The sequence below is a fragment of the Schistocerca cancellata genome, chromosome 5, assembly GCF_023864275.1.
Source record: "Schistocerca cancellata isolate TAMUIC-IGC-003103 chromosome 5, iqSchCanc2.1, whole genome shotgun sequence".
NCBI lineage: Eukaryota > Metazoa > Arthropoda > Insecta > Orthoptera > Acrididae > Schistocerca > Schistocerca cancellata.
Window position 1 is genome coordinate 491,847,021 of NC_064630.1, and position 19,341 is coordinate 491,866,361.

Sequence of the window (19,341 nt, forward strand, 5' to 3'; positions counted from 1 at the left end):
TTATTTATTCCAGTGATGGAAGTGAGGCTGAAAAGGCATCTTGGGACCTGAGGAACCTGCCTTTCTTTTTTAACTTCCTCCACTCTGTCCTCTCTTCTCCCCACAAACCAAGCTGTTAATTCCAAAGACAAGTTAGTGTCTGTACTTTCCACTAAGAGGACGAAAGTCATGGGGGTAGCGGTATCTACAGAAACACATGGTGGTAGTATTTTGTAAACAAGTTATAAAAGCTTAGTGGATCGGCAGAGCTATCATTTATACTCCAGTGGTTCATGTGAAAAGATTTAACAGACTTTGAATGTGGGTAGGTAGTTGGAGCTAGACACATGGGACATTCCATATTGTAAATCGTTGGGGAATTCAATATTCAGAGATCTATAGTGTGCTGAGAATGCCAAATTTCAGGCATTACATTTGACCACAGACAATGCAGTGACTGATTTTCTTCACTTAATGACTGAGAACCGCCACACTGCCACCCCACCTGCTGCTCCCCCCCCCCCCCCGCCCCCCCAACCCCCAGCCCAAGGGGGCTCCCATCTCTTCTTATAAGTATGTGTTTGGCTACCATGAGGCCCCAGCACTTGCAGCATTACTTCCTTTCCATTATGCGAGCTTATACTCCCACAACTTTTCATTAAATAAATACATGGTGCCCATTGGTTGGTTTGCCTGTGACAAATTTTCAAAATCATGCAGGGAAGGTTGGCCAATGCAGTCTCCACCTTTCTGTCTTTCCGTTTTTGCGCCCTTCCCTTTAATAAGGTAGTACACCCAAAACCCAATGTGGTAGCCATCCCATTGTGGGAATGGCAGGTGGGGGGGGGGGGGGGGGGGCTTGTCGTCATGTACCTGCACGGTGGTGGCCCCCTGACCACGCAGATATTGCACTGTTGGTGCCTGAATTGGAAACTCATAGTCTATGCCGAGGAGTGTGCGCCTGTCATGACTGGAGCACATGGACTTTGAGTGACAGAATACTGGCCAGGTAGCCATTGCTGAGGCTGGGTGGGGAGAGCCCCCGTTCAGAATGGTTGGCGCCATGGCGGATGAGCCACAAATGAAGCAGATGAAGTTATCTCCCACTGGCAGCCAATGGTGCAGCAGTCTCTGGGGAAGGAAGGTTCTCATTTAATGCAGAGAGAGATACAACCCTAAAATGTTCCCTTCTGTTGCTATACCATGGGATGAGCATAGAGCTAAGTGCCAAGTAGAGAAACACTGATGGAGATACCTTCTAGGCCACAAAGCCCTTATTCTTTGTGGAGACCGCAGAAGACAAGTTTGGGGAAGTTTCCGCCATCCCTAAAATGGAAAGTGGGTCAGTTTTAATCAAAGCAGCATCCCCTGCCCATTCACAGATGGTACTGACTTCTAACAAGCTGGGTGACATACCAGTGACTGTCAATCCCCAAAAATAGTCTAAATATGGTTCTGGGCATCGTTTCCCACAGAGACCTGCTCTTGTGATCTGATGATGAGCTATGCACCAACTTGGAGTGTCAGGATGTCCACTTTGTCCGTTGTGTCCATAGCGGGCCAAAGAAAAATAAAGTTGCTACCACTGCTTTCATCTTGACCTTTGAGGACATTTTATTGCGTGAAAAGATCAAGGTGATGGTATACCTATGCAGTGTGGAACTGTATGTTGCCCCCATGTGACACTTCAAGTGTTTGAAATTTGGACACGTCTTCGCATTGCAATGCTAGCCCCATCTGCAGAGATTTTAAATGACCGCTGCACAGGAACGCTGCTTGAGCGCCTTCCCCCATCTGTGTCAAACTTGGAAAGCAACATTCTCTGTGCCCACCAGATTGCACCATTTTCCCAAGAGAGAAGAAAATACGAGAATAGAAGACTCTCGACAAACTAACTTACCAAGAGGCAAAGAAGTAGTACGAGCGGTTGCACCAGACATGTACAACAGTGTCACATGCTACAGCTATGACGATGTCGCATCCTTTGGCGGCGGTACTCCCGCCTGTTCCACCTCCAACAGTGGGCCGTCAGGGCCATTCGACCATGCCTGCGCTCCTTTCCTCCCCCCCTGTCCCCCCACCCTTCCCCTGACAGTTGGGGGCTCTCCTTTTGCTGCTTCCCCCACACCTGATGTAGGGTCATTGCCTTCCCACCCATGTCCCCAGGGACATTGGCTCCCACCTCCCAGTTAGAGACAAATCAATTTCTCTCGACAGGAAAAGGTCCCTCCGGAAACTTCTGTCCAAGGTTTCTATCAGTCTGCAACCAGACACCAGCCAGAGGCTGGAGACACAGGCTGCAGGTCATAGGGCTTCATGGTCATCATTACCTGAAACTGATTCAGAGGAGGCCTCACAGTCATCCAAATCCTCGAAGGAGAGGAAAGATAAGTAGTAGTCCTCCAAGAACAGGGATATCACGATGGCCCCCACACCACCAAATCTCCCGTTCCACTCATGTGGCTGACGGAGATTCTGGCAGCCCCTGAGGCCCCAAGTTTACCACACAATTGAATCCAAAACCTATGTGTGTTGATGCCATAACACCTCAACCAGTGGCAGTGGGTGACCCTGGGCATAAACTCTCTCTTTGGTCTCTTCATGGCCACACAGTACGTTGACAACATTATTCTCCAGTGGAATAGTAGTGGTTTTTTCCACCACCTAGCTGAGCTACAACATCTTTTAAGCACTTCTCCTGCCTTCTTCATTGCTCTTCAGGAGACTTGGTTTCCAGCGTTGCAGACCCTGGCCCTTCGTGGATATCGGGGGATATTATAAGAATTATGCTACATACGGCATGTGTCGGGCACAATTCACACGTACATTCCAAAAATTCTGTAGAGTGAAAGTGTGACTCTTAATACACCTATGGAGGCTATGGTTGTTCAGGTAAGTGCGTTTTACAATTCTACCATCTGGAGTGTTTACCTCCTTCCCAATGGTGAAGTGCCTCATAACATATTGTTTGCATTGGTTTCTCAGATCCCCCAACAGTCCCCTTCCCCCTGCCCCTCCCCCCCTTTCCTTTTCTTGGGTAATTTCATTGTCCATAACCCTTTGTAGTGGAACAATGATCACTGGCCATGGTGAAGACCTCAAAAACTTACTGGCACAAATTCACCTCTGTCTTGTGAATACTGATGTCCCTAAACACTTCAGTGGGGTCTGTGTCCAGCCATCCTGATTTGGATTTTCCGTGATTTCCCTAAATCGCTTCAGGCAAATGCCCGGACACTTCCTTTGAAAGAGCACGGCTGACGTCCCCTAATCTAAGGGGAGCAATGACCTCACTGTTTGGTACCCTCCCCCAAATCAACCAACCAACTAACCAACTTCAGTGAGCCGCACAGAACTTTCTTGGCCATTGATTTTTCCATCTGCTGCTCTTGTCTTCTCCCATCCATCCACTAGAGTATCCACAGCGTCGTGTGTGATAGTGACCTTCCTGATCTTCCTGTCTCTCCCTCAGCATAACTCTGCTGGATGCTTGCCAAGATGGGTTCTCAACAGTGTTGACTGGGATGCTTTCACCTCTGCTGTCGCCCTTGGCTCCCCACCACAGTGATGTCGATGAGGCAATCCAGAATACAACTACAACCAGTCTTTCGGCAGCTGATTTAGTGATCCCCTGTTTCTCAGGACCACCCCAATGGGAGACAGTTTCTTGGTACTCATCAGGAATCGCAGAGGGCATTAGAGGCCGTAGCCAGGCTCTCCAAGACCATAAGTACCATCCATCGAGGGAACGCTGAATTGCAAGTGATGTGTTTCTTCTTTTTTTTTTTTCCCGATCTTCCTCTTACAAGATAAATAAATTTCTTCTGACCATGTCACATCGATAAGGCATTGTCGTTATGATATAAAATTGTTGTAGAAGGAATCCTAATGGTCATAGGTTTTTTCTCCTACTAAATGAAACCGCACTCCAAACTTGTAATGACCACTGTATTGAATATTTTTTTAATGTGAGTTTACACTTTTTCCCTTCACACAAAGACAGGGCGTCTCTGTGGTGTCACCACCAGATACTACACATGCTAGGTGGTAGCCTTTAAATCGGCCGCAGTCCGTTAGTATACGTCAGACCCGCGTGTCGCCACTATCAGTGATTGCAGACCGAGCGCCGCCACACGGCAGGTCTAGTCTAGAGAGACTCCCTAGCACTCGTCCCAGTTGTACAGCCGACTTTCCTAGCGATGGTTCACTGTCTACATACGCTCTCATTTGCAGAGACGACAGTTTAGCATAGCCTTCAGCTACGACATTTGCTACGATCTAGCAAGGCACCATATTCAGTTACTATGTCTTCTGAACAGATAATATTGTGAATCATGTACCATCAAGAGCGAAGTTCATCATTAATGGTTTAAAGTTAAGTATCAAACTAGCTACATCCTCTTTCTGAATTTAATTCCTTGTCATGTTCCAGACCTCATGTCAGTATAGTTCTTCCCTCCTCACGCCAGCCTGTGTGAGCTAAAACGCGTGCATTTCAGCCTCCAATCATAACATGTTGTTGGCTCTTCTGCCAACACAACAGTCTCCATAAAACATCCTACCACGGAGGCATCAGAAACTAGACAAGTGGTTAATGAAAGAAAACTGTTAACAAATGAACATGAAAAACATTGAAATTGGTGAGGTAACATGGATTCTATACCATAAGTTATACAGTCATGTTAGGTTTATCTTCCTGTAAATGACGAGAAAGAGAGAGAGAAGCAATCTAAAAAATTATGTTCTTTTGGTATTCCAGTTAGGTACACTACAACTGCCGCCCTACTGTGTACTGGTATTGTTCAGACTTTACTGGATGACAGTATGCAGTAGTGGTGCACTTATCTGGTTGGTTAGGGGTTGTTTGTTCTCTGCCCAGAGCAAACGTTAAATTACAATTTTTTTTATATTAACTTTTATCGATTATTTAATATTCACTTGACAAAAGTCTTTTGTACAGTAACATTATTTACAATATTAATATACTTTGTTTCTCTTCTCTATGCCTTCCTTAGTTCAGGTGGTATTTTCTTACATATTATCCCTGCAGTGGGCATATTGATTGTTTAAGTCAAGTCTCCACTCCGCATTGTTAGTGCATAAGCATTGCACACTATTGTAGCCAGTCAGTATGTCCACACGGCATCGTGACCTCGTGGGCCTCTTATACCTGTCGGAACCACAACAGAGGAGCCATATAAGTTCCTGTCTTCTATTTCGTAGACTGCAACAAACTCTTCATCGCTGTAGAGACCAAAGAAAACACTTCGTACAATCGGCATGTCGATGTCCTCTTTTTTTTCTGATATCACAATGAAGGAGCTGTGTAAATTCTTGTCCATTTGTTTGTAGACTACAATGAACCTTATAGCACTGTAGAGTCCGAAAAAGCCACTTTCTACAATTGACACCATGTCCTGCATGTTGCGCCACAATAGAAGGTTTATCCTCATTTTATCCTTGTGGTATTCATGGTAGTAAGCCACCAGTATCACTTTTTGCACCTCACATGGTTCAGGTACATGTTGCATCATGATGATGTAATTGTCTTTACATAGTATACAGAAAATATTACATATAATTACAAGGTTATATTCAAGAATCAGAGGTTTTATTTTAGAAGTAAACTTCAATTTTCTTAACATTCTTGAGCTGACACATGTAAGTTTTCTTTCCTCTCTTTTATGTAACAAAAGAAAAGCAGCCTTATTTTCATTTATTTACATATTCTCCCTTTATTACAGGTGGCCAGAAAAAGGAAACTGAAATAATCTGTCCTCCTTGTGTCTTCTAACAGTAACAGAACACAACTACATTCAGCGATACCTGTACCAACTCAGCGGGAAAGAGATCTATTATCTACAGGGAACTGTGGGTTTTGAATGAAGGAAAAATATGGGATTTTCTGTCCAAACTTCATCTCAAATTCATCATATCATAATCAAGCATACATTTCATTGTATCTAATGTTTTCATGTGTGCTTATCGTGCTACCTACATGTATTTGTGTTAACTGTTAGACAATTCTTCTTTAAATGTTCTTAATCTCCCAGCTTAAAAAGTTCCATCATGTACATTTTTACTCATCCTGTCATATCTTGATGCAGAAGACTACTGCTCCATTTCCAACTTGCATTTCCACTGGAGTTAGGTTTTTACTTCTTGTACTTACCATACGCTTTTATCAGTAATTATGTTCAGATGTCATAATGGTTTAAAGTTTTGATTGTATTACTTACAGTTCTTGGGTATGTACATTGGTCATAAGAAGGGGTAGGCATGTTCGCTTGTACAGTTCGCCGTTTAAAACCTTATTTGATCTTTACACCGTGTGTCATTTGCCTCATAGTAAATTACCTTTTAACTCATTTTTTATGGTAGTAGATCTTTCCTTTACTTCATAAATTCATTCACATACTTTAATCTCCAAAAAACTCTCCCACTCCACATACATATCGGTACTTATCATTCATAAGCACAACATTTGCAGTACGGTGGGCCCATCTTCAAAGGTACTTACCACCATAATATTGCTGTGTTTATTTGGGATGCGGCTTTGCATCATTCCCTAGAAAGTATTCTTATCAATAATTAAACTGCTAGGTATGTTATTGCCTGTGGGTCATCTCGCATCACATTCATCCTTTAATCACTTAATCATACTGGCTCCGTATGTGGGAGTATTATATTTTTGTTTACTTTCACCCTCAGCAGAGTTAAATTCTTAAAGTATTCTAAACCTTGTGTTCGTGAACACACATTTTGTTTTTAATATGAACACAAATATTATTCTAGGTCCCTTCAACTTACCAGCCGCTTGTTCTGTTTATGCATACAGTATTACACAAATGGCTTCATGTGTAACGTTGTGTAATCTAATGTATAGCATAAATAAGCTAGTAGTTATTCTTTTAATATGTGGTACTCGATTTTCAGTTCTTTTCTGTATAGTTTGTAGTTTTGTTTAAATACTGTAGTTGGCTTATGTGATAAAAAAGTCCAACTGTAACTCGCAGTATCTAGTGTAAATACTAGTTTAATTCAAAATGAGGTGTAATGTTTGTTGAATTTACTTCACTTTCATTGTCTTGTACATGTTCTTTCATTCCTCTACCGTTTTGTGTAGTAGTGTTTATAGTACTTAATTTAGCTTTATACTTTTCTCAATTCCCTATTAATCATAAATACTCCTAAGTTACCATAATCCTATTATATACATATTATTTTATTAATTTCATTTCTGTGCTGATATCAGTACCGTTGCTTGTTGTGTAGGGTTTTGGTATGTGAACGGTTTTACATTACCACCATGCTTTATTAATAAGCCGTATCATTCTGCACGTTCGTCAAGTTTCTCGACATGTGCAGTAGTGTATGCAGCATCTACACGTCTCCCACTACTATTCCTATAAGTCAGAATTGCTTCTCCTCTTCACAGCAATCACATTCCATAGGCCAGAATGTGTTTCTCAAACTATGTCGTTAAACATCCTTCCAAATAATCCTACCTTTGTATTACCTGGCAATATCTGAATTTTATCATAGCGATCTTATTGGCCCTGATTAGGTGTTTAATACAGAGACTCTTAGTTTCTGTTATCCTCCAATGTAGAAAATCTGTAATATTATTTCACCTGTACATTGGACTTCTTGCAGTTTACTATTGGACGCACAAAAATCCTAACTTGGTCAAATTGTATTTTAGTACACTCTTAACACAAAACAATATGCCATGAAGGAATTATCTGACTGGGATGGAAATATGTAGATTTGATGTATATTTACTGACAAACAAATGATTATTGAAACAAATGAGTATTCAGAAAAGTGGATGATATATTCAGGAGAAAGAGAAAGAGCTTTGCAAATGGAGCTAGTCAGTAATGCAGTGTTCCACCTCTGGCCCTTGTGCATACAGTTCTTTGGCTTGACATTGATTGACAGAGGTGTTGGATGTTCTCCTGAGGGATATTGTGCCAAATTGTGTCCAATTGGTGCATTGGATCATCAAAATCGTGAGATGGTTGGAGAGTCATGCTCATAGTACTCGTATGTTTTGGCAAACACTAAGACAACCAGTAGAAATTTTTGCCACCTGCAAGCAGGCATTGTATCTCTGACATGTAATCCCAAGATGGCTTCCCATTCGTGGGAACAAAGCAGGGCATAGAATATTGGTGAAGTCTGTGCTGTAAGGGTGACAACCAAAGGGGCCTTGCTATGAAATGAAATATCATCTCAGATCATCACTTCTAGTTGACGGGTCATATGGCAGGTGACAGACGGGTTGGTATCCCACCACTGTCCATGTTATCTCCAGACACATCTTCGCTGGTCATTGTGGTTCAGTTTGAAGTGGGCCTCATCACTGAAGACAATTGTACTCCAGTCAATGAGATTCCAGTCCAAATATGCCCGGCACCACTGCAAACGGGCTTGTTGGTGTACAGATGTCAGTGGTAGTCAGTGCAAGGGGCACTTTGAGCTGAGCCCCCTTTCTGCAACCCACATATTAATGCTCTTTGTGCTCACTGGAGCACCAGTTGCACAGCAGATTGATGACAGTGATGAGTCTGGGGCTCCGAGTGCCTGTCTGACAGTTCCTCACAAAAATTTACGTTTATTAATGATAAAATAACATGGTAATTCTTGATCACTTTTATTAGTCTTTGAATTCCTGCTTACCCTCCGTTACTGTAAGTTTCTAGATTCAACACACCATAGAATCTAAGTGAACTTCTATATGTATGTGCTCCCTCTTTCTAAGCTTTTTAAATTAATCTCTTGACCTTCTGGGGATGAAAACTGTGAGTGTCGTAAAGATTTTGACCAAATTTTATTGTGTTTTAAATAGAAATAAGCTGCATGGACATTAACAGAAAATTTTAACAGTTACAAATGTTAGCATTGTTTGTATGTGGGGAAGGGAGGAAGGTTCATACTGAGGACAGCTATATTGATATTGTTTGTAGAAACCAAAACCTTAATTTGCAGACTGGATACACATTGACCTTTCTAGCCACTAACACACTAAGTAAAGTGGTTAACTGGTTTCTAAAATCTTGAAACAGGCAGTGAGCAGGAGAATTTACCAAATCAGACAGAGGCATAGGTATTCACAAGAGAGGTGCGGGGGGGAGTCACAGCCGTCTCCTGTTATCTGGATACATCTTCAACAGTGATGTGTTGTGTGCCCTTTAATTGTAGCTAGTTTAGATTAAATATTCTATTGCAATCACTGTGTCCCTTATGCTGCAAGGGCCATAGGTGTGTCCAAGGGTGGGTGGACCAGAAAGGACACGCACTCGCTACTGGACTCTGAAGTACAGATTTCTTATTCATTTTAGTATCTCATGCGTTCCCAGCAATTGATGTCTGTAAGTCTGCAAAACTGCATGTTTAACTTATTGTAGCATTACATGCTCGAGCACGATAAGAAATAATCACTACACAACGTAAGTTTGATGGGTCATGCTGTTCACAGTAAATAACCCTTGTCCTTTGACTTACTAACAATTTCACAGCTTGATTGAGTTGCAACAGTTTACTGGTTCAACAGCCAAGTGTACGGAATCAATCAACAGTTACCTATACACTCCTCTCCTCCTTCACCAGCACACTTTGCTGTATACGTGGTGTAACATCTGCATGCACTTCCCATTTGGACAGCTCCTCCCCCATTGACAAACTTATTCACCACATTATATCTTTTGTCTGTTCAAATTCTGGATGTGTAGTAGCTCACTGAGACTACATTCAGTTTAATCATCTAGCAGAGTGATTGTACGTAGCTCTCCTTTGAACATCAGACACGATAGAGTAGATGGACTTTACTGGGGTTCACTTGTGGACTCAAATGCATCAGTCAGAAAAAAGGAGGAAAAAGAAAAAAGGAAAAAAAAAGGAACCGGGGGAGGGGGGGGGGGGGGGGGGGGTTGGCAGCTTAAAAGAGTTGAGGGAAGCACCACATACAGGAATTGACACATACTCTAACTCGACAATGTAGTTATGTAGCAAGATGGTACAGCAAGTAGCACACTGGACTCACATGTAGGAGAAGGGCATTTGAAATCCCTGTCCAGTCATCCAGATTTAGGCTTTCCATGATTTCCCTAAAGTGACCAATGCAAAGCCAGGATGGTTCCTTTCAATAGGGCATGGCTGATTCCCTTCTACAATTGGAGTGTGCAATCTATACTAGCAACCCACTGTTATGGTCAAACAACAATGACTGTGGATATGAGAGCTATCTTAGTATAATCCTAGACTGTTAAGAGTTGGTTCTACCAGACAATTTAAATAACATATGATCATATTTGATTTTTTGTTAACAAATAAACAACAATACAGGATCTGACAAAAAACTTCTACGAACTTAGTAGAGTAGAGGAGGAGGAGGGGGGGGGGATTTCTCACACCGAAACAAGGAAGAATTTCCAGTAAATGTACACAAGAAAATTCTTCTTGTTTGGGTAAGTAATAAAGGAACATCTCTCAAAATTCTGAAGTCATAAAACAAAAACAAATGTCAAAAACATCCTGTGCATTCCTTTACAATCACATGGATTTGTCAAATCTTTGGCTTTCGCCCATTTTCAAACACATCTGAATGGCGACAAGTACTTTGAAGGCTTGCTTGATACTCTGATGAGGCATCGTTGCATTATCAACGTGTGCTGCATAAACCAATTTATTTCACAGACAGCCCTACAGAGGAGTGGGGTTGGGGGGGGGATGTACTGACAATGTAACTTATTTTCCTCTGTCTATCTATCTGTCATTTGAAATATTGTCCAGTGCATCATGAACAGAGTGACGAAGTGTGATAGAGCCATATCATGCAGAAACTATAGACTTCTGCAAGGTTCGCAGGAGAGCTTCTGTAAAGTTTGGAAGGTAGGAGACGAGGTACTGGCAGAAGTAAAGCTGTGAGTACCGGGTGTGTGTCGTGCTTCGGTAGCTCAGATGGTAGAGCACTTGCCCGCGAAAGGCAAGGTCCCGAGTTCGAGTCTCGGTCGGGCACACAGTTTTAATCTGCCAGGAAGTTTTTTTAATATACCTGTATGCTGCTGAGTTGTGTACCATTATATGCAATAGTAATCTCCCTACAAAAAATATGAAGTTGGTAACTGTGAATTCTTTGAGACATAAGTTTTGTGTATCTCATTTAAAATTGAGATGTTGATTCATTACGTATCTCCAATCTCACTGCTTTGTTAAATAAAAAATGAAAATTTTAGAATCATGTCTCTCCTTCCCGACCCCCTCCAATGAAAATATTTTTATGGACTCTTGTGGGACAGAAGTGTAATGAGATTATTAAAATAACTATGAGAAAATAATCATGCATCCAAGAAACAGTCTGATATAGTAAATTCTGTATCTAGTGTCTGCAATATTTGTAAGTTATTTTCATCTCCTTTCAGGTTGCTGGTAGAAAAGGATTCCCTCATGTCATTTATGCACGAATTTGGCGATGGCCAGATTTGCACAAGAATGAGCTGAAACATGTGAAGTTCTGCCAGTTTGCATTTGACCTGAAGTGTGATTCTGTCTGTGTTAATCCATACCACTATGAGAGAGTTGTTTCTCCGGGAATAGGTTTGTTTCTTCCTTAAAAGTCATAATTCAGTGTCACTTGATGTTTTCATGGAGCAGGAGTTTTGCCTGCTTGAGTATAGACAAGGAAATAGAACTGATTAATTTTAAAGTTAACTTTTCCAATATTAATGCTAATGTTATGGAAAATGTTGTCATACAGCTTGTTTCCATTTTTGTGGCCTTCATATTTTTTTTATATTTCCATTACAGATTGCTTTTTGTTTGTAAAGTGTATTTGTATATAAAGTTCACCAGAATACACAATTTATGCTGGGCTATAGTCTAGTTATGTCACTAATTTAATTTGTAGCATTGCATAATGTGCTATGTAAGGTGAAGATTATATATTAAAAAGTACAGTATTTCATTTATTTTTCGGTAATTATCTTAAATGTTTTTTTTATTGTATACAAAATGTGTAAATAACTGATGATGGTCGAAGTGGAGAAGATATAAAATGTAGACTGGCAATGGCAAGGAAAGCATTTCTCAAGAAGAGAAATTTGTTAACATCGAGTATAGATTTAAGTGTCGGGGAGTCGTTTCTGAAAGTATTTATGTGGAGTGTAGCCATGTATGGAAGTGAAACATGGACGATAAATAGTTTGGACAAGAAGAGAATAGAAGCTTTCGAAATGTGGTGCTACAGAAGAATGGTGAAGATTAGATGGATAGATCATATAACTAATGAGGAGGTATTGAATAGGATTGGAGAGAAGAGAAGTCTGTGGCACAACTTGACTAGAAGAAGGGAGCGGGTGGTAGGACATGTTCTGAGGCATCAAGGGATCACAAATTTAGCATTGGAGGGCAGCATGGAGGGTAAAAATCGTAGAGGGAGACCAAGAGATGAATACACTAAGCAGATTCAGAAGGATGTAGGTTGCAGTAGGTACTGGGAGATGAAGAAACTTGCACAGGATAGGGTAGCATGGAGAGCTGCATTAATCCAGTCTCAGGACTGAAGACCACAACAACAACAACAAAATGTGTAACCGGCATGCCTCACTTGGACTCAAACCTGGATAATTGCCATTCGTAGACAGTTCGCTCCAGAACACCTCATGAATCTACTGGAAACCCCAACCTGCTACAGATCCCATGCAACACCAATTACTTCCAGAGCTACATTAATCTAACCTAACCTGACCTAACCTAACTTCTGTATAACACAATATGTATTCAAGGGAAAGCATGACATATATCATACAGTTTACAGTCAAACAATGGAAAGTCCAGGATGGAATAAGAACAAGCACTCTGTGCTTTACAGTGTGAGACTAGTTGGTGAATCCTCTTGCAAATTGAAAGAGGTGTGGAAATGTAAACACAGTTATTTTTCTGCTATATTTGACATAGGCTAGAAATCAGCACAAATTTGCAGCATGCTCAGCTGTACATAATCTCACATCTGCAATAAGTCTACTGCATGAAACAAATATTCCTATTTGGTGTTGATACAGTAGCAGTCATTGTGGCAAGTTTCACTTTATGTCAACATCCCTGTTGATTCTGGTAACTGTTCACAAGCTGTTGTAATGAGGATATAAAGGAGCTGAGTAGGTGTACAGATGTAATATGGCAGCTAGTAGTTCCTACCACTGCCTGCGTGGCAGAGTTGATTCCCATATAGTGTAGATTTTATAGAAAATTGACATTACTTGATTAATGATATAATTTTATTTATTAATTTATGGTTCTGTAATTTGTTGACTTTGAATGAAACTGCCATTGTTTCAGATCTTTCTGGACTTTCTCTGCAGTCAGGCCCTAGTCGGCTTGTGAAAGATGAATACTCAGCCGGTGTTGTAGCCACAGGCAGTGGAATGGAAGTTGATGGAGATGTAGGAGTTACACATAGTGTTCCCCAGACAATACAGCATCACCCGCCACCTACACAGTTTTCTCTTGCCATGCAGCCCCAGCAACCAGGTAATACTGCTGCTTCAGTCACATCCTTTACCCCTATGTTTACTTTGTGAGAACACCACAGGTTCTGGATGCTTGACTAAATTGGTAAGTGTTCATTAATGTTAGGTATACAGGGTGTTACAAAAAGGGATGGCCAAACTTTCAGGAAACATTCCTCACACACAAATAAAGAAAAGATGTTATGTGGACATGTGTCCGGAAACACTTAATTTCCATGTCAGAGCTCAGTTTAGTTTCGTCAGTATGTACTGTACTTCCTCGATTCACTGCCAGTTGGCCCAATTGAAGGAAGGTAATGTTGACTTCAGTGATTGTGTTGACATGCGACTCATTGCTCTACAGTACTAGCATCAAGCACATCAGTATGTAGCATCAACAGGTTAGTGTTCATCACGAATATGGTTTTGCAGTCAGTGCAATGTTTACAAATGCGGAGTTGGCAGATGACCATTTGATGTATGGATTAGCAAGGGGCAATAGCCATGGCGCGGTACGTTTGTATCGAGACAGATTTCCAGAACAAAGGTGTCCCGACAGGAAGACATTCGAAGCAATTGATCGGCGTCTTAGGGAGCACGGAACATTCCAGCCTATGACTCGCAACTGGGGAAGACCTAGAACGATGAGGACACCTGCAATGGATGAGGCAATTCTTCGTGCAGTTGACGATAACCCTAATGTCAGCGTCAGAGAAGTTGCTGCTGTACAAGGTAACGTTGACCACGTCACTGTATGGAGAGTGCTACGGGAGAACCAGTTGTTTCCGTACCATGTACAGCGTGTGCAGGCACTATCAGCAGCTGACTGGCCTCCACGGGTACACTTCTGTGAATGGTTCACCCAACAATGTGTCAATCCTAATTTCAGTGCAAATGTTCTCTTTACGGATGAGGCTTCATTCCAACGTGATCAAACTGAAAATTTTCACAATCAACATGTGTGGGCTGACGATAATACGCACGCAATTGTGCAATCACATCATCAACACAGATTTTCTGTGAACGTTTGGGCAGGCATTGTTGGTGATGTCTTGATTGGGACCCATGTTCTTCCACATATGCTCAATGGAGCACGTTATCATGATTTCATACGGCATACTCTACCTGTGCTGCTAGAACATGTGCCTTTACAAATATGACACAACATGTGGTTCATGCACGATAGAGCTCCTGCACATTTCAGTCGAAGTGTTTGTACGCTTCTCAACAACAGATTCGGTGACCGATGGATTGGTAGAGGCGGACCAATTCCGTGGCCTCCATGCTCTCCTGACCTCAACCCTCTTGACTTTCATTTATGGGGGCATTTGAAAGCTCTTGTCTACGCAACCCCAGTACCAAATGTAGAGACTCTTTGTGCTCGTATTGTGGACGACTGTGATACAATACGCCATTCTCCAGGGCTGCATTGGCACATCAGGGATTCCATGCGACGGAGGGTGGATGCATGTATCCTCACTAACGGAGGACATTTTGAACATTTCCTGTAACAAAGTGTTTGAAGTCACGCTGGTACGTTCTGTTGCTGTGTGTTTCCATTCCATGATTAATGTGATTTGAAGAGAAGTAATAAAATGAGCTCTAACATGGAAAGTAAGCGTTCCCAGACACATGTCCACATACCATATTTTCTTTCTTTGTGTGTGAGGAATGTTCCCTGAAAGTTTGGCCATACCTTTTTGTAACACCCTGTATATTTTGAACAGTACTATTTGTTAATAAAGTTATCATATGCAAAACTAGAATGGATGACTGGCACGAATCTTAAGTCTCTCTTCCTTGCTAAATCCTTTAGTTAATCTCTGTGCATGACCAAGCAGGTGGCCATCTGCAATAATCATTGTGCAGTGCAGTGTCCATTGTCTTGTTTCAGTAAGACCATTTGCCAAAATTTCATTTTTGTCTCCATTTTGATTTCTTCTAACTTTTTGTTTCATTTTGCCTTACTTTTATTATTGGTAAGTTATCTGACATCTTTTCTTAAGCCTGATGCTGCCCGGGTAGATTACAGCTGTAATATCTTACTAAGTTATGTAGCAGTTCATGAGAATAATGTGATACGGTACTCACTATCGTAATATTGTTACTGGTACTGACATTGATTTTTCAATCGCAAATAGAGAGCATTTGGGGTGGCAGAGTCACAAAATACTCTTGAAGTAACTTTAGTTTTCATATAGCAATTATTAATTGTACTCTCTTGCATTCAAAATAACTTTCAGCTAATCTACACAGCTGTTAACACATATTGCATCAATTTGTACAAATGAACTTTCATCGTGGGTATCTCAAGAAGACTAAATGACTTACAGATATTTTATAGAACTATTTTTATAATTCTGTTGTTGCATGTACTTCATTGGAAAATCTTGATGCTGCCTATTCAGAGATGCCCCTCAGCATCCATCTAGTGTTGGAAGCTCTGTGAAATACTTGCCTCTATTGGTGAGCTCCAAATGCTACATGCTGCGCAAGGAGTAGGTCAAACGGATAACAAAACAACACACACAAATATTTTTACTAACCGATAATATCTTAAAAAGAGGTGGACTTGTGCAGTGTTTGAATGTTCCCATTTAACCTACCATTAATAGACTACACGATTACTCATTTATATATGATGACAAGAATACAGAAAACATCACATCTCTTGCTCTTAAGGGAAAGATCCCGAATTTAACCGTGCAAAATTCTATAAACTCACATATGCTGCTCCCTATAAATGAGTAAGCATGTTACTAGGTCTATTCCTTAAGTAATGTAATTAAGTAGTATAATAGAAATTAAACTTTTTTTCATTTCAACATAATTCATATTTGTATTTCCTCTTTAAAAATCCTTGTTATTTTGATTTGCTTCTTAAAAGCAACAAGTTGAAATTACATCAGGTAAGTATGTACTTCTTGTATCATAATTTATCATTATTATTGTTTTTTGTGTTTTTTAAGTCCAGTAATCATATATGTCTAAAAAGACTCTGTTAATTACATCAGTTCTCATAATATAACCATATTTCTGTACATTGAAACCATTTTTTGCAAAACACACACACACACACACACACACGGGGATTCTTATTAACATTTAAAAACCTCCAAAGTAACGTATTTGATGCTGAGACAAATAGTTTAGCATAAAGACACATGAGGCCGCAAATGTCAGAAAATACCCCAAAAGTGGATGACAATGCTGAGCACGTGATATTGCCAGATGACATAAGTCACTACATATGAAGCAGTTGAGCCTATCGGTCTGTCACACCCGATTATCCCAACCCAAGTGAAGTATTCATGTCTGTGTGGCTCCAGAGTGCATGGGGCTTGGGGTTTGTTAAGTCTTGCATCTGGAAGGCAGTATCTTTTTCACTGCATTAGACAGTTATGTGTTTATGTACATTGAGGTAAGATTTATTATTTAATTTGCTAGTCTCTTTGTCTCATCTGGCTTATTGCAAAGTACAGTACACCAAAAAACTACTGCATTGCATCAGAAGTAAATGGGTAAGAGCATCCGAATTTCGTTGTTACCAGTAAATGAGCTACTTTTCTTTAATAAGTAATATGTGTAAACAAAAAAGATACGGACTAAAGGGAAAAAAAACACAAAGTAAAAACAGCTTTTGTTTGGTGCAGTGAGGGCAGTAATTTTGTAATTTTTACATTTACAACAGATCACGTTTACAAAAGGTGTTCAAAATTTTGCACTGTCGTGTGGCAATGCGTAGCACTGCTCCCTCCTGGTTAGTGTAGGATTGAAAAGCCCAACCACTGCTCCTGCGACAAGGTATGTCATGTGGTGACATTGCATGTTCAACATCTTCTTCACCTCTCTGTGTTCGTGTCTTCCTCCCCTATCTGTCCACCTAATCATACGACTTCTATCTCTATACTTCTTCCTACTGATTCCATCTCTTCATCGCCATTTACCCCTCTCTTTCTCCATTTCCTCCATCTGCTTTGTCTGACCATATTCTCCTCCCCCTCTCCCTGAGCATATCATCCCCCCCCTCTCTCTGACAACATGCCTGTCACGCAGGGCAGGCTACACATCAAGGCCTCAAAACTAATTTATTTGCCCTTGATGTACAGCCTCCCTGCAAAGCATGTTGAGAAAGTAGGCCAATACTAGTCTAGCAAGACATGTCTGTCGTGCAGGGGAGCCTCCAGTTAAGGTTCGTGAAAACTGTTTTTTACCCCCCCCCCCCCCCCCCCCCCCTGCGGGTTCGGGGGTTAGAATAGGCCTGCGGTATTCCTGCCTGTCGTAAAAGGCGACTAAAAGGAATCTCAAACGTTTCGGTCTTATGTGTTGGTCCCCTCCATCTTTCTCAATTCTTCCAAAGAGCGAGCCAATTGGGGAAGGGCGCCTTACATGGTGCACTGTATCCGTCGTGCAATGAGACCTTTAGCCAGCTTTCTCGTCGTTGCAATGCTCCCCGTTCGTTTTCCACTTCTTGGGGGAGGATACGTTCCTGGGTGCGATTACAACTATGCACCGTGCAATGTTGCTTTTTGCTGAGATGATGACCTTGGACATTTTAGCACCTAAGATCCAACACGGTAGCCAGTCCGTTGTGGTGGGGCCGCCATGTACCCTGTTGGTTGTAGCCCCCTGACAACACAGGGATCGCTGTACTGATGCCTGCGCCGTTAACTCCCCATGTATGCCAAGGAGTAGATGCCCATCCTCCTGGGGTATCAGGACTCCTGGCAATGGCCACCCTGCCAGGTGGCCCTTGCTGAGGCTGGGTGGCGCCCGTGGGGAGCGCCCTTGGTCGGAGTAGGTGGCATCAGGGCGGATGACCCACAATGAAGCGTGGTACATCATCTCTTGCTGGTGGCCAGGTGTCAGCAGTCTCTAAGTGTTCTCGGGCTCAATTTAATGCTCAGAAGTACGATCTGAAAACATTCCCCTCCCTGGCCACACCGTGGAAGGAGCGTAAGTCTCAGGATGGCAGTAACAGTTATTCGCCCCGATTCTCAGTTTGTACGAGAGCTGATGGGAAGTCTTTTCAATCCACAAAGCCTCAGTTCTTTGTCGAGCATTTAGAGGACAAGTTTGGGGAGCTGGAGGGCTTGTCCAAAATGCGCTCTGGGTCAGTACTGATACAAACGGCATCCTCTGCCCAGTCACGACAGTTACTTGCTTGTGACAAGTTGGGGGATGTTGCCGTTACGATCACACCCCATAAGAGTTTAAATATGGTCCAGGAAGTTATTTACCATAGGGATCTTCTTTTGCAGTCTGATGATGAGCTGCGTGCCAATTTAGAGCGCCGAGGTGTACATTTTGTCCGGCGCGTTCATCGGGGTCCGAAGGATAATCAGATTGCTACCAGTGCCTTCATCTTGGCCTTCGAGGGTGATACGTTACCGGAGAAGGTCAAGGTGATGGTCTACCGATGTGACGTCAAGCCCTATATCGCTCCCCCGATGCGGTGCTTTAAGTGCTGGAAGTTCGGCCATATGTCTTCCCGCTGCTCTTCCAGCCGCACATGTCGAGATTGCGGACGCCCATCACATCCCAATACTCCATGTGCCCCGCCTCCCATCTGTGTCAACTGCGGAGAACATCATTCACCTTGCTCGCCAGACTGCAGAATCTTCCAGAAAGAGTGCAAAATCATGGAATATAAGACCCTGGACCGACTGACCTATACTGAGGCCAAAAGGAAATATGACCGACTACATCTTGTGAGAATGACATCTTCCTACGCCGCTGCTACAACAACTGTGCTAGCTCCATCAGTTTCGAGAATTCTGGCCGGATCGATGAGCCCTTGCTCGTGGAGGGCTCTACCCAACCGGTTGCTCCTGCGCCACCTACCTCAGGA

The 19,341-nt window shown here is 42.0% G+C and overlaps 1 protein-coding gene across 3 annotated transcripts in view; it reads left to right on the plus strand.

Moving 5' to 3' along the window:
• LOC126187728 (mothers against decapentaplegic homolog 4) overlaps window positions 1–19,341 on the plus strand; it is a 146,142-nt gene that overhangs the window by 8,254 nt on the left and 118,547 nt on the right. For all 3 annotated transcript variants that reach the window (XM_049928976.1, XM_049928975.1, XM_049928974.1), the window contains exons 4-5: window positions 11,406–11,580; window positions 13,321–13,512. In XM_049928976.1, coding sequence (XP_049784933.1) covers window positions 11,406–11,580; window positions 13,321–13,512 — 367 coding nt within the window. The remainder of the gene's footprint in view (window positions 1–11,405; window positions 11,581–13,320; window positions 13,513–19,341) is intronic.